Source organism: Cyanidioschyzon merolae, chromosome 10, assembly GCF_000091205.1.
Source record: "Cyanidioschyzon merolae strain 10D DNA, chromosome 10, complete genome".
In the NCBI taxonomy this organism is placed as follows: Eukaryota; Rhodophyta; class Bangiophyceae; order Cyanidiales; family Cyanidiaceae; genus Cyanidioschyzon; species Cyanidioschyzon merolae.
This window is the reverse complement of record NC_010136.1, coordinates 178,342-204,467: the sequence shown is the minus strand read 5'-3', so window position 1 is coordinate 204,467 and position 26,126 is coordinate 178,342. Positions and strand designations below refer to the sequence as shown.

Here is a 26,126-nt window from a genome sequence, read left to right as displayed (position 1 = left end):
GGAATTCCCATCAACTGAAAAACAAACCGACGCCCCTTTGCTTCATACCCATCTCTGAGTTTCAGGAATCCTGGTGTTGCGATTCCGGTAGAGAATAACCGTGTGTGGAACTGGACTCTTTTTTTGCGACAGAATCCCAGTGTGTACAGGAACACACGAACAAGCTGTTGAGAAAAAAGAGACGCCCATAGTGGCTCCTACCGTCGCTTTTTGGTTTTAGTAAGGTGAGCAAAGGACTGTTTTCTTTCATTTACCGCAAGCGCGCACTGAAAATACCAGTTTTTCACGCAGAGCGCATCTACGTCTTTCTTGCAGTGTACCTCAGCCATCAAAGAACTGTGTTATGACTGATTTGAATAAGGAATGTAGTCCTCCGTGCACTGTTCAGTAGAGAATACATCTAACAGGCTATCCGCCTGCAATATATACGGATCATTGGATTGTTATTTCGATCCCCTGGAGCATGGAGCAGCGGGGGTAGAATAAAATTGAGTTGGGAGCATTTGAGCGCCGAACAACATGCGTTCGAAACAAGGATTCTGCGGGTATCGTCCGAAGGCTGGATCAATGGACGTCGCATCAACGCCGATTTGGGGCAAACAGCGGCGGCTGGCGATGGAGCCGTGCAGTAGTCGGTCTCTGAAGCGCATCGAAGGACGTCGGAGCTAGAGAAGGCGTGCACTTCCACAAATGACTGCTTTTAAAATTACTTGCTTCGCAGTGAGCACGAAGCGGCAGCTGGGGATAGGAAGGGAAGCAGCTGCGGTTTGCTGCACTCGGCGAGCCACGTGCAGCACGATCGCGCACCACAGAGAAAGGACCCGGAAGCGTTTTTGCTCTTGGTTGGTATCAGAACTACTTAGTCGTGAGGTTTTTGACGAAAAACTTACTCGGAACGAACTCTCTATCGCTTTCGTTGGCATGTCGAACTCTGGGAAAAGTTTCCGCTCTCGGAAATTGGCCACTGAACTCGGTTTCGATATCGTGAGCGTCGACGAGGAAATCGAAAAGTTGTTGCAGCAGGAGCTCGGCGATATTCAGGGAGCGGGCACCGATGCACTGGCAAGCTGGATGGGATTTCCTTTTCATGAGACATTTCGTGAGCGCGAGCGGCGATATTTACAAATAGAGGAAGATATTACTTCCAATGCGCGGCCTCGCAAGAAAACGAATTTCGCGTTAGATACCACAGGCAGCGTCGTGTATCTCAGCACGGAATGTCAGGAAAAAATTCGTCGAGACTATTTAATTGTGTACCTCGAAATTGCAGAATCGTCCATTGCAGAGATGATTGAGACTTTTTTCAAATGCCCAAAACCTGTCGTGTGGGGCGATAAGTATGTCAGACTTCCCGAGGCAAACTCGGATGAGGAGAATCTGCGAATGTGCTATCCAGAACTGTTGCGCTGGAGGGCAGAACGGTATAAGAAGCTGTCCGACATCACTGTGCCCTCCGATCTCGCGCGGTCATCTCAAGTATCCTCGGAAGCGTTTCTGGATATCATGAGGTCGAAACTCCGAGCCTTCTGAGCGTACGCGCCAAAGTCCGCAGATCATTGCTAAGTTGGTTAGAAAAAGCAGCGACCTGAGTTGCATCATCAATAATCGACACGCTACGGTTATGAGGATTAAACCGGAGCTCGAAAGGTTTCTCTACGGATTCAGTGAACAGGCGCAGCTGATCAACCGCATCCTCTATGGATCGAGCAACAAAATATGATGGTTGGTAATCAGTGATTGGATACTCGCGCTTAGCGGCTTCAAAAGCATTCCATGGGAGCGTCTGGGGCTTCCCACTGAGCGCATACTTGAGCTCACCAAAAGACGACAGCAGACCGGCCCCGTATGCCCTGAGCTCCTCTGCAGGTCCCTCGCGACAGAGTCCGAATTCCACGCTGAACCAGTAGCACCTCGAAAGCTTGACAATATCCTCATCAGATGCACCCAGCGATGCGAGACCGAGCAGATGGTTCAACTCTGAAAAGGCCTCGTCACAGAGCATGGGAATGTGACCTAAAAGCTCGTGACAAACATCAGGTTCCGGTGTGTAGAGCGGCTGTGAATGATGTCGAACATATTGCGTGGAGTGAAAAACTCGGAAAGCAAGCCCATTCAAAAAGTCCCGCGATGAGAGTAAACCCATGACGGGCCGAAGTGTCCATCCAGTGCATTCGCTGAGAAATCTGCTCACTTCCGACAGCTGTGGGATGCGGTATGATCCAAAACCAATCTCTCGTTCAAGGAGCTGAATTGAGTGCTGATAACGTCGAGAGGTATGCGTTGCTCGCAGAGTTTTGAGTTCTGTGTAAACTGTTCGCCAAGTATCGAGTTCCGCAGCTGTGTAGTCAACATCAGACAGTGAATCTCCGTGCTTATAGCGCGCCGCAGCATTCGCAATCACCTCACGTCGCTTCCGGTACGCGTCATCCCTGAATCCGGGGTGATCTGCATCCAATTCAGCCCCAAACTGGAGACAACGTGAAGCAAAACGGTCAAGATCCGAGATACGGCGAGGGAACCAGGGCATGCTCAGCGCCACTTCCGCGTTTGAAACAGCGCCCAGTGGCGGTACAGGGCGCTCGCAGCTCCCGCCTTTTTCAACTGCTCCTTGTTCATCGCTACGGGAGGGCATTATATAGCGGACTCTCGCGCCTGTGTCTTCGAGTTTCTGAACAACGCGAGAAAGCAGTGCAGACTTGTGATTGTTCGGCGAGTGGTCGCAGTCAGCTCCCTGAACCTCGCGGGAACCCACGTACTCGGCATTAACTGTAATTTCAAACGCTCGATCGTTTGCGGAGTCATCCGGTAGGGAAGCTTGGCTCCTTATGCCGCTTAAGTTGAAGTGCTCCTCGTCGAAAATACTTAGCGCTTTCCGCAGGGATCCTGGTCTGTCAGAAACGAGGAAGACAACCGTCGTTTTGTTATCATAATTAGAAGCTTTCGTTTGCCCCGCGTGTCGCAACTGACTCAATGTACTGACGCTTGAACAGTAATAGCGGAATAAACCACTGGAACGCTCAACAATATTCGAATAAGGCGACAACAGGCGCAGAACTGTGGAGGACATGCTGCACAAAAACGTCTGGGAGCGTGCAGGATACACGTGAGATTTTGGCAGCTGCCGGCCGTTACGGATTTGGATACGCTCCGCGTGCCGTCATGGCGATCCCCATTGGGGCGGTATATCGAGCCGCTTACTTCTTACCGCTCCTTACGAATAGCATTGTTTATTTCTTACCGTAGCATGAGCGCTCAAGCCCTTTCACTTGCAGAACTTTTACGTCTTAGATCTCTCTCATCTAGTGGAACGAGTCTGGGTTCAACGTGTCCGGGTGCCTCGGCTTGGAGCAAGCGACGCCGCGAAAAGCTCTTTCTTTTGCGAGCTCGCGCTGGTGAGGTCCAGCAAACCTTGTCCCATTCTGGTTCTCTTTTGGAGGAAGCACACTGTTCATTCTGCAGCATTGTGGATACTTCTATAGCTGAAACGGATGGAAATGGGGTTACAGGCTCGGATGAGTCTCAAAAGCAGCGCCTTCGTGCAGCGATCGGAGCAACGAGTCGAAGGACGAGAGGGCGAGCTCCTCGTCGTCTTTCAACAGAAATCCACGGATTGGAGGACGTTGCGCAATTCTGGGCACTATATAAAGCTCTAAGTACGTCGAAAGTGGACAATAAAGTTGGTGTAGATCATGTAAAAATAGACGACATGGAGACAAGAGAGGTGAGCACGTTGCACAATCGGTACTCACCACTGAGCGAAAGCGTTTTGCATACGCCTGATAGAAATTTGGTCTCCGTAGCTCAGCGCCTGAACTTTGACCCGACAGACGATCGCGGTGCGAGTTCCTACACACCAATACATAGTAGCGTCGGCCCAGCTGAGCATCATCAGAGCTCTGATTTCCATTTCGTGAGAGGCCGCAAGCGCAGCAGAATTCAAAGCTCCGAGAGCGAAGGAAGCGCTCGAAATGCTCTCGAAGGGCATTCAACATTGGATTCTCCACAGACAAAGCACCACGAATCCGTTCAAGTGCAACGCCTTGAAATTTGCACGCCAGAAAAATACCGAGCGAGCCAACTGGAACATGGATTCGATCTGAGTTTTGGGGATGATGCTCCACAGTGCGATCAGGGCCCAGTATTCGAATACACTCCGGAGAATCAAAAAGAGCTTTCGCATGATGAGAGCGCAAATCCTGAGGTAAGAATAGTGCAGCTGCCTGCTGAGCCATCGTCAACGGTTACCAAAGCGATCCAAACAGAGAATGAAACCACTTTTGAAGTGGTGAACAGACCCCGGCGTGTGATGTGCGCTGGCGACTTCCTCAGTCAAACTGAAAGAGAGAAGTACATGTCGCATCGGCAGAAAATTAAGTTTACCGCGTCGGATACATTTCGAAACGGGCGCCGCTCGCGCATGCGCGTTCTGAGATTTTGGCGGGGAGAAACTTTGGAGTATGCGTTCAATGAAAGATTCCGATTCCCGACGATTGACTCGGTAATCACCGCTCCGGCGTCGCCACGTGATATGCTGCCAGCCGATCGTCGTCGATATTGCAAAGCAACCCCCAAAAGTGGTTTCCGCACATTTTGCAGAAGCCGCATTGTGACTCCAGAAAGGGCGGCTTTCTATGCGGACGTTCGACCAAATATGCTTTGGGCTAGATCCTAGTGAGTAGAGCAAGCTGATATAAACTTACTCGAGGCTTGCAATTCGTCGACTGAGAAGTCTGCATGAAGTATATTTTTTTTGCGGTTCGCCCCGTTCCTTTGGGGCTGGAAAGACTGGTATCCTTTGGAAATCGATCGATGAATAATGACCAAGACGTGAACTGCACAACACGTATACATAGCTCATACCGAGAAAGACACTCGTTTCATGCTGCTCAGAATTAATCCGAAAAAGAAAGCGTCTGAGACTTCTTGCAAGCTAAGTGAGGTTGAAAAAGGTGGGTGAGGCAGTCACCACGTCTTCCGGACTGCTTTTTAGCAATGCATGGGTGCATTGGTTTTAGCCAACGTAGTCTCCGCGTCCTCGACTTGGGACGAATTGCAACGCAATATCGAATCGACTTGCGAAACTGTCCACCTTGCACAAGGCAACTGAGTAGAACAGTGCGCCGGATCCCGGAGAACGCCTCTGATGCCGTGCAACCTAAAAAGTCGAAACATTGAAATAGGACTGAAGAGACAGTTGGACCCATCAAATGACTGCGCCGAAGCTGATCGGCCATCTCCGGGAATTAAAAATCTTTGTTTAGACAGCCTAACCAATGAACACTTGTTCTCTGCCAGATGAGCACCTTCGCATCGAAAAGAACGACGATTAGAAAGAGGGAAGGGTGCGATTTCATCTGCAAAAAGTTGAAATGCCCCCAACGATAATAAGTGTTCGCACCACAATCGACGATGACCCGAGTTGTGCCTGCTGGATACTGCCACTCTACTATCATACGAGATAATACTACGGAAAGGTTTGGCAGGAATTGAATCTCATATCAAACAAACACAGAAACCGAAGATTCAGTACTGTGTGCAATTTTCCACCAGCGATACCTGCGGGAGAAGCCCCACACACTTCAATACGCTTAACATCTCTGTAGAGAGTCCCGCGGACTTCTACGCTGGGCAGGTATCCGCAAAAATTCGCGACCGTTGGCAAGTCTAGATAGTCTGCGCAGTCCAAGTGGAACCCGTTCCTTCTGCGCAGGTGTGGGCGGCGCTCAGTTCCCGAGGTTCTGCTCGGTCGTGAAGTTCCTCCGGCGTGCCTTTCCATATCACCACCAGCAGTCCTGTCCACTCAGCCAGTCGGATCCCAGATAGACGACGGTTCCCGGTGCGGCAGCGGGTGAGCCACGGCTCCAGCCCCAGACCGCAAAGATATGACCAGGTTGTCCGGTATCCATGTGTCGTCATCGTTGGATACAAAATCCAGAAGAACCGCACATCTCGCTTCTGTTCCACAGAGGAATACCGTTCTGAGGCCGACTAAACGTAGAATCATCTGAATAGCAACCAAGGTTTCTTCCTGACGACAGGCATCTTTCGTCAATTGAGGAAAGCTTGGTTCGTACCGTGGGCCCTATAACATATTTTAGCTGAATTTAGGTCTTTGTAAGGATCGCACTACAACAAGGCCTACATGCGCTGTGCTCAGAGCAGCGAATTCCACATACCTGGAAACACAAATCCTTTCGTTCTCGTTTATTTTTCTCACAGATACTCAACTGAAAACTGCATATTCTAGACTGAAAGGGCCGCAGAAACACGTTGTGCTGTCGCCGTTAGCTTGCGAAAACCGGTCTTGCTTGTCCAAGTCAGTCATTCTATGGTTGCAGATGGCTCAACCACCCTTCTTCTTGTCCTTTTCTTGCACGTCGCGCACCAAGAACATAACTTGAAAAAATGTATCTCCACGACGATCTCGTCGTCAAACCATTTCATAATCCAAGTTCTCCTACAAATTTGGTGTGAGAAGCAAGAGGGCGTGAAGTTTCCGCTCCGTTGTTACGAACGGTGATGAAAAGGTGCCAATAGAAAAGTGAGAACCCCCTCTTCACTTTGATACTGTCTTGCATTGCGAAACACTCTATCGATTTCACACTGAAACACGCACATTTCTTATAGAAAGGGCCGGCGCTTTTCTCACTCGATGGTACTTCATTCGGGAGAAGTTCGAGACCTGTGAATACGTGCTCGGAAAGGGGCAACCCCCCATCATTAGAGAGAGACAATCGAGAATAACGACAATATCAACGCTAATGGGGAGCCACCCGTGTGGTCGTCCACAAAGCGTTAAACGAATGGGATCTGTAAAGAAACCTCACGCTTCGTCGCAGCAATTCGTAGATTCCCCTTTGCACGTATTCCCGTTCCGTTCTCGCTTAACACCGCTTCCCATGACTCTAAGGCGGTCAGGGAGTACGCTGCTGAGATTGAAATTGAACAGCTCTTCTTCCAAGCGTTTTCTGCCTGGTTTAATCCGGTTTGAGGCATCTTCTATATTCTCAACCTCCGTTTCCAAGCTCACGATTCAATAGACCACTTATTCGCATCCGTGACACAGCCGTTCGACAAATCTTTGGCTACATTCACAAACCCCGATCTGCTTTGCTGCTTCTCTGATTGTGGACCGGCAGAAGCCGAAATGCGCACATTGGTCCGTGGTAGTGCTCGCGGCGAAAAACGTGACAAAAATTTACTTAAGGAATTATCGATACATCCATTGAAAAGACGAGATTCAACGCAATTGTCCACCCAGTGCGTATTAGTTCCAAAAAATGCATATGGAATGTAGGGGCCACATTAATGCCGCCCCTCCTATGTATAGCGAAGAAGTTCCCAGCAGACAAACGAGAGGAAACTCCTGCCGAAAAGAGGACAAGGAGCGAGAGGAAGGAAAACTGTCGAAGCTGAAAAACTGCTCTGAAACCATCGTCGGGGCCTCTCTATTGAAAACCAGGAACGGCGAGATTCTTCCAAACATTAGGTATAGCATGCAGTTCGAAATCGCATAGTTTCCCAACAGAGCAAAGGCTGTCATAGCTTCCCTCGTCTTGATGCACCTTGTAAAGCAACTATATGTTCGAGCTCCGGACACGCGGCTGCCAGCTGCACGTCACCCTCTCGTCATATTCGATGAAAGCTTCATGTAACAATACGACTGATGCTCCGACAGAGTAGGAAATACGGATATATCGTAGTATCATATATTTGCACACATGGTTCTCAGAAGGCCTTTAAGCGTCGCCTTGCTGCGTTGGCGATCGCAACACAAGCGTGGGAGCCAGCAAAGATCAAACTAACCCCGAAAACAGCATTATATGTGAGTCAATGTGGGCGCTTCATACGGCACACCCTGTATGTGCTCCAGCCTCACCTGACTGGCCCAGAAAAATGGGGACGAATCGAGGCAATCCTCGGGGTGTCAATAGCGGCAAATAAGGAGCTCTTTGTGGACGAGATCGGATTGGATGTTAGTTTGGGAAAGGTGTCCCAACGAGAGCGAGAGTCGCTGGATAGATTCAAAGCTCGTCTTGTTGGTCTCTGCATCGAACGTATCCTGGTCCAATCCAAAGGATGGCTGAAGCCTGATACCTGCTTTCCTTTCATGTTGCGATTCTACGTGTTCCAGAAGAGAACCCTCAACAGTCAAGAAAAACTTCTTCACCGACTCCGGACGCCCTCGTCCTCTCGAGCGCCTACGCGATGCGGTCGCCATATATGGCTTTAAATCTCATCATAGAATCTAAAAAACATGTGCACTCCAATGTATGCCTTCCTTTGCACGATACGGCTGGTCTCTGGGAACAATTATAAAGCATTCTAACAATTTGTCGAAAACTGCGAGGACCTCATCCAAGTTTTCACGTTTGGAATGAGGATATGGAAAGAATTTTGCAGAGGCAATGAAGACCTAGAGCTTATCAACCTGCATGCGCTTTCTTAGATCAAGGCTTGAGTACGGCAACGTAAGTCATTTGCCACCATTCGGGGTACACGAAGAGAAAGACATCGTGAAGGGAATGGATTACTGTTTGAAAAGGGAGGGGTGTCACGGCCTATACCATACATACAAAACGGAAGAAACAAGCCAAGTACCTGAACGGGAAACAGATGAAGCTGATCAACTTTTCCTCGGCCCTCTATCCTCGAGAATCACGCATGATGGACGTTTTCATACATGCCAGCAAGTGGAACGCATGCGTCAGTATCAAACTCGAAGCTCTAAGCACCGTACTGAGCACCGCGAGATGGGTTATTCGCTTCTTTCCAAGGGCGTGCATGACGGTCCAAATGGCTCTCGCTTACGAGCTTTCGTAGAATTACGTGAGACTGAGCGAGTTTGGCCAATGTATCGATTGTTCAAAGGAAGGACGCGTGCATTTATCAACTTGTTCAATGAGCTGGGGAGGCAAATTAGCGACTGGTCACGTCGCTTTGTGGTAGCCTATGGTGGTGGACACGCTGTACCTCGTAATGACTGCACTCCCGCTCCTTCCACGAGAGCATAGAACGAGTGCAAGTACCTACCCTGTACGATTCTCCTCGGAGCGCTCAGGACGACATTCACGCATCATGAGCAGGGGTATACGCTTAGAAAACTAGAAACAAAGAGATTAACGCTGAGCCGGACGCTGGAGATGGAATACGGAAGGCTGAATGCCCTTTAGATGGTGAGTCAATGGAAAGTTAGCAGCTTGCGATTTTGTGAATCCACAGGCAACAATGTGCGCAAGCAACTTCCGCAAAGAGAGTTCAACGCCTCGATCGATATCGGAAAAGGTTATCTGATTCTGGAGCGTTCTGCAGTCTCATTTCGGGCGGAATTTCAATGCAATCGCTTAGTCCTCAGGATGGCCACTGCGCTAAAGTCCAATGCACTCGGGAAGAAATTAAAACAGGTGGCCAAGAAAGAAGGCCTTGGATTCTTTCTTGGAGCACAGCACTGTTGTGCTATGATTTAGGACTCCAGCAGTACTGGAGCTCCGTTTACGTACAACGGGGGCGTTTTCCTTGGCAGAGCGGTGAAAAGTAATTGTGTTCCATTTTTGCATCTTTCCGAGTAAAAATTGCAGGTCATGGGAGACTCGATGGCGCCAAAATATCTATGCTGAAAGAACCAGTTTCACAGCTGGTAAAAAATTCTGTTGGGTAATGTAATAATGTTCATGGACGCTCCCTCTGCTAAGATCGATGAATGCATACAAGCAAAACGTCTTGAATCGCCTTAATGGAGGCAGCCAGTGGACAGCGCCATTATGTCTCCTGGCCAGGCTCGATACCGAAACAGCTATGCACTCAAAACAATTCTGTTGAACTCTTGTGGGAAAAAATCACTGACGCTTACCGCTAAAATGAAGGTCGTTAACATATTTATTCCCCGTAGGCGGAAGATGAAATATGGAAATTTTTTCCATTTATTCGAAAGTATATCTTCGAGGCAGGAGTTCCCGCGACCCCGACGACTGCGTTAGGCTAGTGCTCGGCGAGCCGCAAGTGGCAGGCACTGCCGTAAGCTCTGAGGCTCTCGTCCACAACGCAGTGTGTTTTTGGACAGGGAGTGTTTTAGCTGCGTACAGGCAGCGCACTGATTACTATGATCTATCAGAATGTATCTTCCGGCCGCCGGCACTGAATCCGTCTAAATCGCCTGTTGTATCCCGGAAAAGCGACCAGTTCCAGCCCAGCTTCGGGTGAAGGACGGCCCGAGCGAACGCCCCAGTGGTAGAGCAAAGCATGACTTTCCGAACTGCGTCCCCACGAGCGCTGCAGGCGCCATTGCGAACACTTGCGGCACGGTCGGGGTATGGCGGAACTCGCGAACTAAAAATTTAGCATCTAGAGGAGGCATGGGTGGGAGCTGGTGGGAAATGGACATAGGAATACGGAAGGCTGGGCGGTGTCCCGATAGACGATATCAATCGCACAACGGGTGATCGTTTGTAAGTGACAGCCTTCCGCTGATCAAAAAATTTTATTTCTGCAAGCGAAAATCGACGTGCGCGGCGTACGAAAACGAGCGCGCAATCTGAATTCTGTCGGAGCGCGAGTGTAACTCGATTCCAGACGGCGGCGTCCAGCATGCATTCGGGCGACATGCACCAATTCATCCTTATCCGAAATGAGATGATCGAGAATTTATGAGCGGAGATTCAGTCGGGATACCTCCCCATTGCTTTCTCTAGATAGAACCCTTCTGGTAACCGTGCTTCGGAATGCGATCTCGTCGCCCTCTTGATGCCTGAATACTGATGCGGCTTATGTTTGTGAACGGAAGAATCTCTTGCAGAAACTTCTCGTCATCCATAGAGCACTGCTCGTCATAAAGTCTGAAGGACTATTTCTAAAGCTGCTTCTTAGTTTCGTGGTATGATCGACAGAAGCAGACAAACTGGTAATCGTCTTTCCAACACGAGGTCTGTTGGTCGCCTGATATGTCGCTGTCCGTGAAACTCATGTCACGTCATAGCGGCCTAAAATTCTTGTTCACTCCCTACGTCAGGCGCGACTCCCAAAGTTATCCTCCCGAAAACCGTTTCTTTATAGATATCCGTTACTGGATGTTAGTCGCACTTTCAGTCCCTTGCAGTCATTTCTGATGCATGTGGTGAATACAACTTCAGTAAACCAAACGACAGGGTTCGTTCAGATAATGTTTTCTTTCGTTGCCTTGCTTTCATTTTTCATCGAATCAGAAATGGTTGAACTCCCAGCCATCTAGGCGCGGAAACCCAGCTCCTTAACCCTTTTATACTAAAATGGTACACGGAACTGCTCACTCTGTCCATGCCTGTAAGTTTATTTTGAGATTTTTTAGATGCACGACATCGACAATCCAAATGCAGGAATAAGTGCATACGGCTTCCTAACCAGACTTAGGATTGTCTTCCTTCTTTGTAGAGCGGCGCCTTCGAATATTTGCCGCTAGAATCCGTCACCTCTCCGGGGCCACGATGATTTGCAACACACTCGAATAAGGGTTCGTAAAAAGATATCGGATAGCATCATCCAGTTCATAAGAATGAGTGTCGCTCTTCTCTTTTCATTACGGGTTATATATTTACGTCACGTCTTTTTCATTTTTAATATTTTACGGTTCCGGAGCAACTCGAGGATGCAAAAATTTATGTTGCTGGATTAACAAGGAAAATAACCAGAAGTCAACGCTCGGAGGTTTCTTTGCAAGGTCGCGCCAAAAGTTCAATGATCTCCTTACGTCCAATAATCGAATCTGTTCGGAAGACAAATTTTACTCTGCGGCCATTGACGAAAGGCATTCCACACCGGCATGATACTGCTAACGGGATATGTCCCAGGGCCTTCCATCTCTTCTGTTTGCATGGGAAAGGGTCGTTGGCCCGGACTTGAGCCATTGCGAAGATTGTTTTCAGAGAAGCGTGCGTAAACGCTTCGCACAATGCAGGAGTAAACGGATCGAATTTCTTGACTTGCTCTCCAGCCTGGATTTTCCTGCCGATAATTGTTTCATCATGAAAACATCACGCTCTATTAGTCGTCTTTTGAATATAAAAGCGCGCGCTTGCATCTTCAGCATATCCAGTACTCGTCAAGCACATTGCCCCGAAGAAGTCCGTGATAACAGTGTACGGTACCAGGCTTGGAAACGGAGGAGCGTATAGCGGGACCCATCTGTTCCTGTCAAGGGCATATACCAAGTGTTGAAGCATGCGCTTACGCCCCAAATTGCAGTCCTCGGAGGCGGCCATGTGGCGGACACATGAGAACACCTGACAACCGTACGGCGAAATGGTTACGACGTGGACACTGATGCTATATAAAAGGAAGATGGAAATGGCAAGCGAAGCCTACGTCGCAACTTTTGCCTCTGCATGTAGAACCTTGACAATATCCAGAAGCCGTGAAATAGGGCATTAACGCCGCCATCAGCATCCGTCGACCGCTGCCAACTGAGCTGGAGTGACGTGAGAGACCTTCGTAATGCCTGAGACACGAGCGGGAAAAATGAAGCAGGTAGAGAAAAGGACTGCAAGGACTGGATTCGTAGATGGCAATGGGCTGTGACGCAAACTTTAGAGTGTGTACCCAGGTTAAAAGACGTGTACCAAGTTATCCTCAGACTGTTGTAGCAGCGCCGAAGGATTTGCGGATACGTTCTCCTCTGGCATCTCGAGGAGCAACAGGTAAAGTTTGCAAGGTAGAGTACTTCAGGAACTGTCTGAGAAGCACATCAAATGATTCTTCCCCCTCTGCCGCTTATCTTTCACAAATATATTGCCTCTCCGAACAATGATCGGCATCTGACGAAAGCCAGTCGATTCTGAGTCCGCTTCGCGGTGTCCGAAAAATTCGTATAGATGGCATGCATTGTACTGCCAAGTGCCACAGAGGATCCAGATGCACGCGCTGCAAACGCAGCGATTCCGTGAAACGTGTCATCGTGAGCCCTGCGCATTCCTGTAATCGAAGGGCGGCGGATCACGGGCGAACACTTGGTTGACCATAGATGGTATCGTACCGGGTACCCCCCCTCTAAACGTACCGTCAAAGTTCGGGTAATTCTCCGTCATATATCCATAGCGTGTCTCCTGCTCAACACCAGACGGGAAATTCGCCTCCACGCCATGTCCAGGTAGCTGGGCCGCGTCCAGGTGCACGAAAGGTTGAGCAATTCCGTACTGATGTTGAACCACTTCCTGCGGAGGCCACATGTTCTGCGCTGACATAATTAATGGCATTTCTCCAGGAAGACCGTTTCTTTGCGGCAAAGATGGATAGTAATAGACTGGTGAGTAGGCGCTAAATCCTGGGACAGTCTCCGGCATCGAAGGCGGAACAAATCCGGCCATTCGATCATAGGCGGATATCTCGTTCCCGTAGATTACAGGAACGTTTGGCAACATTGACAGAGATTGTCCCATATGCTGCGATGGAGCCAGAGTTTGCGCATGTCCTTTCGAACTCGCCTTCTTTTTCGACTTTTTCTGAGACGACTCTTTGTGCGGTCGCTTTCGTTCCTGAACCTTTTCCGATATGATGCGTAAGTCGCCAATATCAGATTCCAGTCGCGACTTTGCATCGACCAAGATCGCACGCACGCACCGCTCGGATACGAGCATGGCTTTCCATTCTCTGAGTTCGCGTTCAATTCTTCGCAGACGCGCCTTCAAAACTTGGTTCTCAGATAATGAAAACTGGCTTCCGGTCGGATGTGAAGGCTGGTCTTCAGCCCTCCTGGAGAATTCACCGGGAGTTGTGAATTGGGAACCTCTTTCACTGACGATCTGCTCTTCCTCATCCACAGTTTGCGGATGATTTTCGCTGAGTTTCTCCGCATTTTCTGCACTCTGAACGCTATGATCAACGCGTTCGTCTCCATCGATGCGCAAGAAATTTTCATTGTCGATGCCGAGTAGATGGCTTAATCGAAGATGGATTCGATCGATTCTACCCCGCAGTTCGCTACTCTGCATGCGCTCTGCTGAGAGCTCCGACTCAAGCAATCGGCGCCTTTTGGCTTCGCGGACGAGAAACTTTTGAGAATCCGACAGACTCACGAGAAGATTTCGTCGCTCGAGTTCTAGCTCCTGCCTAGCCATCATTTCTGCCTCAAGCTTAGTACGTAGCCCATCCCACTCCACCTTTCGACGCTTTGAACCTTTCTCTGACTCGGAAGTTCGAGCCTCAGTGGGACGCTCTGTGTCGTCGGATTCGATCGTAGTGTCAGCTTCGGTAGACCTCGCAGAGGGAGCCAGTGCAGTGCCCTGAGGACCCTTAATCCGGCTCAAATTCTCCGATTCCCCATCAGCCTCAAAAGAACCAGATGTAACTGCTTTCGTCGCAACATGTGCAATGGCGCTTCTGCCCTCGCCAATCCCCTTTAAGTATCCCGCAGCGAACGACGCTAGAATGGGCTCTTCAGCTCGAGCATGTGCCGAAAGACTTTGTAACTTAGCCTTCACGTGCTCTGAAAGCTCTTGCAGCCGCATGAGCGATTCGGGATCCGCGTCATCAAATAAAGCTTTGGGCTTCAAAGTTAACATTTCCAACATTCTTCGGGCTATTTGTTCCAAATTCAGTGATTCCCACTGAGCTGTTGAAAAGCTGCTGTTGTTTGCTTCAGCGGGATGAACTTTGTGCTGGTCACGAATCGCTTTCTGAGTACGTTCAGATTCAGTCAATTCTTCAGGACTTGAATCGCTGGAACCCCTTGGATGAGGCTCAGCCGTATCCTTTCGATGCGCGGCCACTCCCGAAGAGCGACGGGGCAATTTTTCGGGGAACTTCTTTTCTACGCCTCCCTGCTGAGCTTGGTATTTGCGAGGATGCGCTTCGATGTGCAGTTCACTCGATTTTCCATCATGTCTTGGCCCAGAAGAGGTGCTGACGGTAGCATCATCATGAGAACCAGCGCGTGTAGAACGCCGCTCTAGTCGCAACTCGTTCGTTTGCTGCTCCTGGCTGCTTTCGCTTTGGGAAGGGGATTCCTCGGAAGCTCGTGACACCTGGCTTTTTCGCTTGGCGAAGGACAGGGATTGGTGAACAGCGCTGGCCTCATCCGAACTAGTCGAGGGCTCATTCGATTTTCTTTGTATCCGTTTTCGGGAGCTTCCCCGGGACCCAGGCGTCATACGTTTCACAGAAGAACCCTCAAGTTTGCCTCTTCCTCCTTCAAGACTCTGATCTGAACTCGCGTTGACTAGTTGTTCGAGCTCGCGATAGAGTTCTCCCAGAGACTTCTGCTGGCGCTGTGCAACGCAGCTTTCCCAACCGTCTAACCCTTCGCGACCACGTCTTCCTCTTCGACGCGACAGGTAGATATTCGTCATGGCTTCCATAAAACTGTCTGGAGATCCAAAGCGGACGCCTATCAGATCTTGGTATTCGGTGCTATTATCTGTACCCGTAGAAGCCTCCCGCGCACCGAGAACAACGAGAAAACCTGCAGAATCTACCTCAGCAATGAAAACGTCACGCTTATAGTTCGCCGTAATCTGGTCACCGGGTGCAAGAACACCTCCTTGTTTCAGCTTAAATAGCCACGCATGGACTCCACCGGGACCTGAGTGGTCGTCAACTGCGCCGACGTTTCTGCCTGAAGCGTCGCTCGGGCTGCGACCCGAGTCCCTGTCTGGCATGTTTCCGTTTTATTGCAGGAAACAATGCCGTGCTCGGTTCTGACTTCTAGGCCGACGCGGTTTATTTTCTCCCGGTAAGCGACTGTGCTGGATTCCTGCTATTTCAGATCTTTTGCTTCCGAACTCGCTCTCAGCTGTAAGCGCGTATTGCGCGTATTATAACAATGCGCAAATTGTATGGAACCAAGTGTAGACGCACAGCGCAGATTCTGAATGTTTTAGTACAAAAGTGTCTTTTCAGTTTGCGTCTTTCGTTTGCATCTTCACCCAGGTCAAAATAAAACGGAGCGGATTCACTTTACGAACCAAGGCATACACACCAAATTTTGGGTCTCTCGTCATGGATACCAATATCAGCAAATGTGGTCCTTTTGTTCGACTGCTTCTTTTTCCTCTCCCTTATCTCAAGCTTTAATGAAGCTAGTATCTCCAGTCTCTCCAGCTCTGTTGCCAGCAGTCGAAGGATGTTGATCTCAGTGCTTAACTCTCCATTTCGCACTTTCTGGCTATTGTAGACGCGTTCTATGCATAGGCGGCAGTTAGGATCTACGTTTCGCTTCTGATTTTCATTTTCTTTGCGTACAACCCATATGCGCCCTTCGCAGAGGTGGCATTTGCCTGTGGTCAGGTATTCGCATACGTCCACCACATCTCCTCCTTCTCCTTAGATCGCTGCCCTGCAGCGCGCGATCGCTTGCTTTATCGCTATGTACATGCACTTGAGGGATATAGGAGGCTGCTTTGGATGCGCTCCTCTGTTTACCCACCAGGTGCCTCACAATGCGATCACGGATTTCTTCCAGGAGATCCGATCAGCATGTACTCTATCCGCTGCACATGGAAGCGCACACTCTCCCATTAAAAAAGATTCGTAAAAGCGATGCTAAACCCGGTCACACAAGCACCGGAACGAAAATCCCAGACTGAGAGCAAGCCGTGAAATTTCGATTCATCTCTGCTCTAATCTCGCGTAGCATTGACGCACGCTCCACTGAAAGGGATCGTCACAACGAGCTACGTCCGAGTCGAATGAACTTTCCCATGCAAACAGAAGAAAGTGGAGCCTCCGAGAGCATAGCACGTGAAAGGCGTCTGTAGTGGAATTACGATTCGTCAGCGGCCCTCGAGAAAAGAGGATTTCTGTTCCGAAGGGAGTTAAGTTTTTGAAATGACAGATTATGTAAACTTCCGGGATGCTCTTGGTAAAAAGTCGTCAAGCGATGACGTGGAATATTTCTTCCGTCAATTCAGAGGCGCACATTGTTGCGCACCCGAGCTGTCTCAAAACACAAAACTCGAAGACTTGTGGAATGCATGATTTACCTTACCAAATGTTAGGAAAAGATAAGAGCGGAAGATTGTATGTATAAGTCGGAGAATAATATGGGTTATTTTATGAAACCTTGTCTTAGTGGGTCTCGAATAATGCTAATTCTGCTCACGTAACGAATTCCAGCCACAAAAAGCTTCAATGGAGCCAATCCGAGTAGACGATCTCGGGTGCTTAAACTACGTTGAAATCCGTAAGTCTTCCTAGCTAAGCCTGGAATGCCGAGGCTATAACCTAGTGAAAAGTTTGGAATAGAATCAAAGGCTTTAAGAGAGCAAGCGGTTCTGTGCATCATTTCCATCCGACAAGGGCGTTGAATAATCTCCCCGAGGATGAAAGAAACGGCGAATCCTTTACAACCATAGAGTTTATGTCTATACACCGACGTGCAGACGCCTCCCAGTCTTTTTCGACCAGCCGCCTGCTATCGGCTTCAGCTTCTTCTTGCACATTTCGAGTCTGAAAGATTGCCCCAGAGACTTGGCTCTTGTCAACTCCGCGGATCTTGTTTTCAGCACCGCACATCTCCTGATACTGATCGCAGCGTTAAAGCCTCGATTCACGAACTCCATACGTTGCTTGCAGCTGCTTGTACTCACTAATGCATGTAGTCCTCGAACTTTCGCTCTCCTTTCAATTTTCTGTTCCATTAGCTCTCCGTAATTTTCGATATCATCAGAGCCCAACCGACACTTTCCCGTCACGACCCTCCGGAGCGTACACCCCAGCTCATGGTGTATGCATGACGTTCGGAACTCATCCATAGGTACTGTGAGAAAACGATGTGCGTACTCTTTGTACGCTCTTGTAGATGGAGCTGGAATGTTCCCTTTTTGGACGCCCAGCGCCCTGTTCCGCACGCTGCTACGAGCCTTTGACTCTTGACTACCTTGAGGGCACCCAACTGATTGAAGAAGTTGGTGAATGCACGCTTCTTTTCTCCGCACAGGCTCGTACGCTGACGAGCCCACGAGGTCTCTGTGTACTCTTTCCACAGCGCCTCGTAATGAGCAGCGCGAATTTTCATCAATTCCAGAAAAGCTTGAAAGTCCGCTCCTCGGCTCGTCATCTGGCTGATCGCTTCCAGGTGCTCCTTCACTCCTCAATTCCACGTCTCGCTTTTCTTCCTTGCATGCATTATTCCGGACTCTCGGTAATATTTCGCTATTGAGAGCTTCAAAAGCTGCATGTCTTTTTGACGTAAGTTACAGTCAATGCCGTCTTTTCCAGACTTGGATACTGCGATTGCCATGATATACTTGTTCCCAGGGTCAACGCTGACGACAATGACGTCCTCCTGCATCCCATGCGTGATAGGACCTGCCTCCTTCTTTTATTCATGCTTCGCTAGGGGCAACAACGAAAACAGAAAAGACCGATCCGCCTTCAAGCGCCGATAGGGTACGCATATGGATGCCCCATCGCTTTCGATGATTCCCGTGGATACCTTTTCTTGCTTGTGTTGAAAGTTTTGAAATCGAATATATTCTTCCAAACAGTATCCTGGCTTTCACCATAAAAATTCTCCTGGTTACATCAAACTCCGGACTGATATCGCTAATGATGCCATGGAGGGCTATGTAGTCGATGGTCATCAAGCGCCACTCGATGTTGCATTAAGGAACGATATTGAAGCGCTTTTCTATCAGAAAAGCCTTCCTTTTCTCCGACTCTTCATTTTTTCACAGCCGGCTCCACCTCCGCTTTGCGTTCGAGCTCTCGATTCAGGATCACGATTTAACACAGAATGATGGAATAACATCTTTTCCATCGTTTTCCATCTCTGATACCTTTTCTACCGGATTGGCCAGCTCCAGTACCACACAGATTGCAGAGACTTCTTTCTTTCTCCTGTGTGATCTCTTCTTGTCGACGAATTCTATCTCCTGTTCATTCTTATTATCGCTCGTGATGCCATCGATAATCGCTCATCTCGCTCTGTGAGAGAGGCCCTGGTAAAGCGCAAACACGGCGCGTATCATGAAGCTTTTGAGGTTCATGGTCACATGGTTCTTCAGGTTCGTGAGATGATTCATTGTACCGTATCTCTAAATATTCGAGTTCCCCTGTATCGAGTTCTGTTGAAGCGATGTTCGGCGAAGTTTTCGTGGAGGACACAGGCTCGCTCATTTCTCTTCCACATTTCTCTGTGACAAGCCTCTGGTGACGAATAAAGGTTTCGTCGAAAAATTCTTCCGGAACCTCAACTGTTTTAAGGTCCGTCACTTCGCGATACTTGTGCTACGCCAGATGCCTTAATCCTGAAGAAGCCTCAAGAATACTCGTGGAGTACGACTCGACACGGTTTCTGACGGCCTCCCGCAACTTTTATTTGTAGGGATCCTTGACATGCCATAGCAGAAAGGCTTGCACTACATTCTCGTCGTAGTGCTGTCTTTCGAGTTCGTTTTGACGTCTCCCCCCTGCTTCTTTGTCTTCTCCTGTTCCTCTATCCTCGGCACTGTTTTTACTTTTTTCCGGCAGCGGGCAACACGGGCCCTTCAGGATCCTCCACTTCATTTTCCATAACTTTATTTTTTTATTTGAGGAAACGAACGCACTTTGAGCGCCTCAGCTACAAACCGCGAAAAATCACTTGAATATACTAACTTGAGGGTTGAAACACAATTGAAATGAATGACTGTAATTTTGCTATGACTTGAACGTAAATACACCTTCTACATTAGCACAAAAGGAGGACGACTTTTCAGGATCGAGTTTCCCTTAAACAGCAAGATGCACGTCTTGTATCATGCATGCCGGATATGGAGGTGCGCTTATGGAGCTCACTGTAGAGAGCAAAGAACAAATACTAAACACTAACTAGCAGATCGATAACAATTTCGTTCCCCCTCCACAGAAAACGTTAGAAGGAGGGAAGCTTTACGGATCATCGAAAGTTTCTCGTTCAGGCGAAAGGTCACCGGAGCCCGATGAGCCTGCCGGGCAGCTGCTCTGTGCAACTCTGCAGTGGCTGGTACCGTAGTGAGATCTGAGCAGCCCGTCCGCTACACAGTTCATCCTGTGACAATTATGGGGCATGCAGCGTCTGGGCGTCCCCCTTGCAGCGGCGAACTCCTACTAAATCGCTTCGCGCTGTCGCAGGCAGTAGGTCTGTCTGCACAGCTTGCAGCCTCCCAGAATGATATGAACCCCGACCCCGTTTCAGATGAACGATGCCTCGGGCCAACGCGCTCTGTGGTGTGACAAAACCGTTCTTTCTCTGTGATGCATCTTGTCTAGCGGTACAAACTCAAAGGCGGGTGCATACAGGATACACCGGGCGCACCGCAGGACGTGCGAAACGACCAGGGTATCCGAACGGAAATATAATTAATGGAACTTGCAGGTAGGGTGCAGCAGCATGATGGACGCTTTCCCTAAAGCCAATACCCATCCCACGATATGGTATCCATCGGTAATTGTGAACGTTTTGTCGTCGGAAATAAGAATTGCCGCAGCTGCATCGCGCGAATGCCAGCGGTCACGTCGCTTCGTCGTCCCACTCCATCATGAAAGGCGCGCCGGAGGATAGGCTTGCCTCAAAGCGCTGCAGTCAATCAATGAATGAACTTCTCGTTCGACTTCGACGCTTCAGTGTGCAGCGCTGCGCGTAAAGCCACCTATATTGGTCGGGCACTGTTTGCTCAGTTGATTTTCTGAGCCAGTAAGCAGCTTAGCCCATACCCAAGGTGGCGAGAGAAACCGACTGTCGCTATCTCGCTCAGCCGGAGCAATCGCTTCTGTTTGCTGCACGCGAGACGATAACTGTCGAACACCTAGAGTAAATTTCGATCTTTGGGGTGAACAAAGAGTTCCAGAAACAAAGGCAGGATCGCCCTGCAGCAGCGATGTTAGCGCTGTGGTCCGATGGAGCCCTCCGCTCTGGTCCTTCTTGGTTTTGAGTGACATCACCTTTTTGTTGCGCGCACGAGAATTTCCTCTGTGAGTTCAAGCCAATGATCAAAGGGCAAGACCTTCGTGATGGAATGCAGGGACTCGTATTTCGAAGCTTCAACACTCGTGACTTGTCTTCTGAACTGAAAAACTTTATTTTGAACCTGACGGAACGGCATATGCGAGCCATATACAACGAGGCTGCTTCCCTTGCACATACACGCGCGGTCCCTCCAGGTTCCAAAGGGCCAAGAATAGGCGCCTGGCGACGTTGGAGTACAAAGGCGAAGCGTCGAGAGCTATTTGCGCTGGCGAGCATGTTCGTTATCGCCTTTTGGCAAAGAAATCCCGCCGCTCTAGGAGATCCAGCAGCGCAGCAAAGCGTTACAGAATCTTCTATTGTCGAGATAGTTAACATGTACTCGTCCGAAAAGGAGGTTCGTTCACGAACCCGGTCGTCTACAACACAAAATGTTCCGACCCAACATGTGCTCTCCCAGGTGTCCTGCAGTGAATGCAACAGCGAATTGCTGGTACCAGTGGCATTTGCGTGTTATAGAATAGTCAATGAGTGGGTGCCTCGGGGCACTCAAAGTGGGCGTGTTGTATGTGAGAAGCATTCTCTTCTGTATGTTTACGAGTTGCATTGCCTAGATACATGGCGCGGCTGTGGGATCGGCACGCAACTTGTTCATTTCGTTGAAGGTATAGCTAGCCAGTTGAACGTTGCTGGTGTTGCGCTCACTTGCCTGAAAAATAATCCAGAGTCTTTAATCTGGTACAAACGCCGCGGTTATGAACGCGCCCCGCATTGCCCCGATACAGACGGGGGCTCGGTCTACCAGATTCTGTGGAAAGAACTTCAAGAAAGGAACGCGTTGCCTGGAAGCATGACAACCACAAGAGCAAGAACAGCGCCGTTCGATCGATGTTGCTAAAGCTAGAGACCTGGCTAGGTATGAGTGTGCTCCCCAGATATCGATCGCTTTACTGAGCCCATAAAGCGCGGATACGCACAGCTTCGATAGAAGGCGCTTCATCTGCACTGGCATCTAGCGTCCGGATCCTTTGCATCATATGCTGCCGCAACGCCGTCGATAAAACTCTTTGATATGGTGCATAAGCGATGGAATCGCTTGGGATAATTTTGCGCATGCTCTAAAGGATGCACGCATCCTCGCTACATCTGATTCGCATGCTTGCGTTAGTTAAAAGAGCGCCCTCAGGAATTTTATGCAGACTCTACCGATTCGAATCATGCCATGTAGATGCGGTATCCCTTCTTCGGTTAATAATCTTCCTTTAGTGCCACTACAGAGGAATATTAGCATAAGCTCCAGAAACCGGATCTGGATGCCAAGTTCTATCCTTTGTGAGTGACCGTGATAGGCTGGTATTTCGATGGTTTCGCATACTACAGCAAGTTTGGACCAGATACTCCTCATTTTATGTCGTGAAAACTGAATGAGTCTAACTAGGGGTATTCTTCTTTATAGATGACTGTACACTCGAAAAGTTCGCGTCTCGCCGCCCGCGGTTCGGTAAATCCCAGAAGCGCAGTCAATGTCCATGCACTGCTCGCTTTCGCCGTGTCTTTGAAATTTTACAACGATAACGGTATCTGTCGAGGCGTGGAGAAAATGCTCTCGTACAACTCTTGTATGAATCGACGCTCCTCCGCATGAATTTCAGCTCGTATAGCTTGGGTGACACGACGTGATATAGTGAGTCTATCGTCGCAGGGTCCAGCCTCCAACAAGCATAATCGTTCGCACATGATAGGGAGTGCTGCTGTCGATACTATACGGTGTCGTCGCAACCATTGTACCACAGAGTGAAGGGACGCCCCTGGCTTCAAGTAGCTAGGCGCCCAACGTTTCGGGCTCGTTTCTGCGGGTTCGCGCGTTCCTTGTGCATATCCAAGTGCCACTGGGAATTCAACTTCGCGTAACGAGCTCAGGAATTCCCCAAGAGCGCATACAAGGCCGTGCTCCCACAAATGACTCTCAGCTATGTCGATTTCTGAACATAAATGCAAGAGATCCTCACACCTTCCGCGATTCTGCAAGAAAATGGCGAGCTCATCCCAGCGTTTCAGTCTTCGATAGAGGCGCTCTGTCATCGAACTCAAGTCATAAAGCTCAGCAAATTCCAGGATCCGTTCCAGGTCTTGCGGGTTCTGAAGCTGCTCGAGCAGCACCTGAATGAGGCTGGTATCTTTCCGGAGGACCTCGTTGCCGCAGAAGGTCAAAAGGCGAAACACTGCTTCTAGGATACATACTGCGTACTCGCCACTGAAGACAACATGGCGAATAGCAGCGCACTGAAGCGGCGTCAAAGCTTCTGGGCATTTCGCGAGTATCCTCGCAACCCTCTGCGATGTGATGTAGTCTATGAGCTTCCTGGATCGCTCTGTTGCATCAGCAGTATCTGAGAGCACCAAGCGTAGATCTCTGTCAAATATGTTCTGAAGGCTCCCCACGGGATCGCGGATATCATTCGGTATGTTCGTGAGCTCCAGAGAGCACCAAACTTGATCCCTCTTTCCAGGAAGATGAGAAACGCTCTCTGGTGCGCATCCCGCTAGGGCAGGTTGCAGCGCTTCTTGATGCGCTGATGCGCGATCTGCTTGCGTATTTTCATGCATATCGAGTACGTGGCTAGTATGCGCTTTCCCTAATGTGTCAAGATCGTTAGCTTTGCCTTTGGCTTTCGTTTTTCTACAACTTTCTGGAGTCCTGGACATATGCTCTAACTGGCCGCAGAATGTTTCTTTCCTAGGCGTTTCTGCCGCGGAATGCATGGTGTGCTCTGGGCTACCAAGATCCCCGAATTCCTCAGGACAGTGAACGCCTCCTTCAGCACACGCCTCGCGTTTTTCAGGGCCAATCAAATCCACAGAATAGTCCAGAAAGCTTTCGTATCGTTCTATCAGTAACTTCGGTATTCCTGGATCAGAACAGTTCGCGAGAACCCGAGTGATCCAGTTCTGATGCACTCCACAAAGATCTTCCATGTACGCGCAAAACACAAGGTCATCCTTGCACTGTTTAGCGATCTGATGGCGGAAGCCATTGAATGCACGAGATCTGAGTTCCATGAGCGTCGGACTCTCCGGATACTTCATGATTTCTGCATCGTAACATAGTCGAAGGGCAAGCGAATAGCGTCCGATCGTCAGCGCTTCCCGCGCAACGTTAAACAGCGGTCGCCGCAGAAGAATACACAATTGATTCCGCAGCGTCTCGGAAACAATCACGACACTACCATTGAAAAGGCTGAGCACTGTCCACGTCGGTTCTGACGCGCTCTCTTCGGATGCGCCTCCCGCTGGCCGAGGTTCGCAGCCTGCATCGGAGGCTCTATTCGAGACGCCCTCTGTCGGATGCTCGGGAACTCTCGGATTCACGACAAGCTGCTGTACAACCGATCCGTCAGGCAGACTTTCAATCGATACCGGATCATGTCCGCTCACAGCGCTCAGGTAGAAGCAAGAATCAAGATGGTACAACTGCACGGACGGATCCCGCCGGTATACGAGAAACGGTGGGAGAGCATTCGACGTCGTGTCACGATCCAGAGCTGTACTACAATCAACAGGTGTGACGAGAGCCGAGCAGGGTCGTTCTTCCGTGACATGGAAAGGCGAGCTCGCAGAACATTTCCAAGAATGATTTTGATTCTGGTCTGTAAGGGTATCGCTAGTGCCACTGGCAAACAGCTCGGAAGTTCTCACGCACAGCAGTGCACTTTCGGTGCCGAACACTAAGCGCCTCATGCCGAAGAAAGCCGTAAAACTAGGCGGCGTATCTGTGACGTGCAGCATGACCTGGTTCAGCTCACTAGAGTTGAGGAATTCACCAATCATAACGAGCACATCCCCACTCTCAAAGCTCACCAATGCTCCCTGCATTCCGTGATGCAGTGTCATGCTCACTGGAGCACCGTAACCCGCTGAGGCGGACAAAGATATCGACGATACGAGCCGGGTTCGCAGGCCAGCTGTTGTTTCAGTAGCACTGGTCACAGATTCTGTTCCGACACTCCGACGGGGCTCTTGTTCGAGTCGCACCTCCAGCACGCGCAGCTCATAGTCTCTTCGCACTGGGTCACGGCTGCGGGCGTTGTGTGCCGGCCTCCCAATCGTGGCCGCGTAAAAGAAGTCGGAGTCGGTACCGGTAGCACTACTTCCCCTGAGCGGGCACAGCTCGAAAACACTCACCTCGTTAACGCCCAGCTCAAAAACGTTTCGAGACTTCACCTGAATACCTTCGAACGGAGAAGGCCGTCTGAGCCATAAAGCCTCTGCCTTGCCTGTGTGTTGGTCAACGACCTTGACCACAACGTTTGAGCATCCGCGGCAGAACTTTAAGGGTGGCTCGAGGAACGTTGCAAGCTGCTCATCAAGCACACAGCTGTCCAAGGTTTCGAATACTTTAAGCAGACCTTGTCCACGAGGGAACCGAAGGTTTCTCTTGGATAAAGCTTGCGAGCGCTGCATGCACTGCTGGAGCGACCCTACAATCGGAAACGCGAAAGCTCGCAGTGCGTAAAATCGTTTTGGTCTTTTCTGTGGCAGCTTGGGGGTTCCGCTGCGCACAACATGACTGAAGCCTCTGAGAACATTGTTGTGGTGCCCTCTGAAGTCCAGTCCAGCAAGCTTCGGGCCTGCCTATCCTGTGGCTTGGTCAAGTCGGTAGCGCAGTTTCTAGCCTACGGGTGCGAAAACTGTCCGGGCTTATTTGAAGCTGGAACTGGTGACCGCGAGAGGGTCCTGACGTTTACCACTGCAGAGTTTTCCGGTCTAGTGGCCCTGTATAGACCGAAAGTGAGCTGGGTTGCAAAGTGGCAGCGGCTAAGCCGAAAAGTTCCGGGCTGTTATGCCATTGGTATCTTGGCCGAGTTGCCAGACGACGTACTCGAGGAGCTGGAGGCGCTTCGTTTTGACGTCGAAAGTTGAAAGCAGTACTTCAGTTCTACTTATTTCACCGCAGCTTAATTTTGGGAATTTTCATGCGGTACTTCAGTGTATGTGGAATACACGGATTCGTTGTTCCACCACGCGCCGCGACGTGACCAGCATAGGCTTGTTTCTAGCGGTGCGCGCTATTCAGCGTCTTGTGCTGTTTTAGAGTTTTCCACGTTCGGCAGAACCTTGGTAGCAGCCTAACCCGGTACACCGGACGCGTTCTAGTGTTTTTATCGCATCATGCAATGCTGTGTTTGTGAACGGAATGCAGCGTACATAACGATCTCCTCGAATACTTTCTCCAGAACGG

At 49.7% G+C, this 26,126-nt stretch overlaps 7 protein-coding genes across 7 annotated transcripts, besides 1 other annotated feature; 4 read left to right on the top strand and 3 right to left on the bottom strand.

The window, feature by feature from the left end:
* Positions 1–690: 690 nt before the first annotated feature.
* CYME_CMJ067C (hypothetical protein) lies at positions 691–1,530 on the top strand (the record flags this gene model as incomplete). Its single annotated transcript, XM_005534756.1, has 1 exon — positions 691–1,530. The coding sequence occupies one exon, from the start codon at positions 691–693 to the stop codon at positions 1,528–1,530; it is 840 nt and encodes a 279-aa protein (XP_005534813.1).
* On the bottom strand, positions 1,502–3,067 carry CYME_CMJ066C (phenylalanine hydroxylase; the record flags this gene model as incomplete). Its single annotated transcript, XM_005534755.1, has 1 exon — positions 1,502–3,067. The coding sequence occupies one exon, from the start codon at positions 3,065–3,067 to the stop codon at positions 1,502–1,504; it is 1,566 nt and encodes a 521-aa protein (XP_005534812.1).
* Positions 3,068–3,244: 177 nt separating this feature from the next.
* CYME_CMJ065C (hypothetical protein) lies at positions 3,245–4,672 on the top strand (the record flags this gene model as incomplete). Its single annotated transcript, XM_005534754.1, has 1 exon — positions 3,245–4,672. One exon carries the CDS (start codon positions 3,245–3,247, stop codon positions 4,670–4,672), a length of 1,428 nt encoding a protein of 475 aa, XP_005534811.1.
* An 8,245-nt stretch (positions 4,673–12,917) lies between these two features.
* Positions 12,918–15,620, bottom strand: CYME_CMJ064C (hypothetical protein; the record flags this gene model as incomplete). The annotated part of the gene is made up of 1 exon (XM_005534753.1): positions 12,918–15,620. The coding sequence occupies one exon, from the start codon at positions 15,618–15,620 to the stop codon at positions 12,918–12,920; it is 2,703 nt and encodes a 900-aa protein (XP_005534810.1).
* A 1,750-nt stretch (positions 15,621–17,370) lies between these two features.
* Positions 17,371–20,186: a sequence feature (repetitive element).
* Positions 20,187–20,909: 723 nt separating this feature from the next.
* Positions 20,910–21,785, top strand: CYME_CMJ062C (similar to acetyltransferase, GNAT family; the record flags this gene model as incomplete). Its single annotated transcript, XM_005534752.1, has 1 exon — positions 20,910–21,785. One exon carries the CDS (start codon positions 20,910–20,912, stop codon positions 21,783–21,785), a length of 876 nt encoding a protein of 291 aa, XP_005534809.1.
* Positions 21,786–22,450: 665 nt separating this feature from the next.
* CYME_CMJ061C (hypothetical protein) lies at positions 22,451–25,348 on the bottom strand (the record flags this gene model as incomplete). Its single annotated transcript, XM_005534751.1, has 1 exon — positions 22,451–25,348. One exon carries the CDS (start codon positions 25,346–25,348, stop codon positions 22,451–22,453), a length of 2,898 nt encoding a protein of 965 aa, XP_005534808.1.
* A 102-nt stretch (positions 25,349–25,450) lies between these two features.
* Positions 25,451–25,807, top strand: CYME_CMJ060C (hypothetical protein, conserved; the record flags this gene model as incomplete). The annotated part of the gene is made up of 1 exon (XM_005534750.1): positions 25,451–25,807. The coding sequence occupies one exon, from the start codon at positions 25,451–25,453 to the stop codon at positions 25,805–25,807; it is 357 nt and encodes a 118-aa protein (XP_005534807.1).
* Between the last annotated feature and the right edge of the window lie 319 nt (positions 25,808–26,126).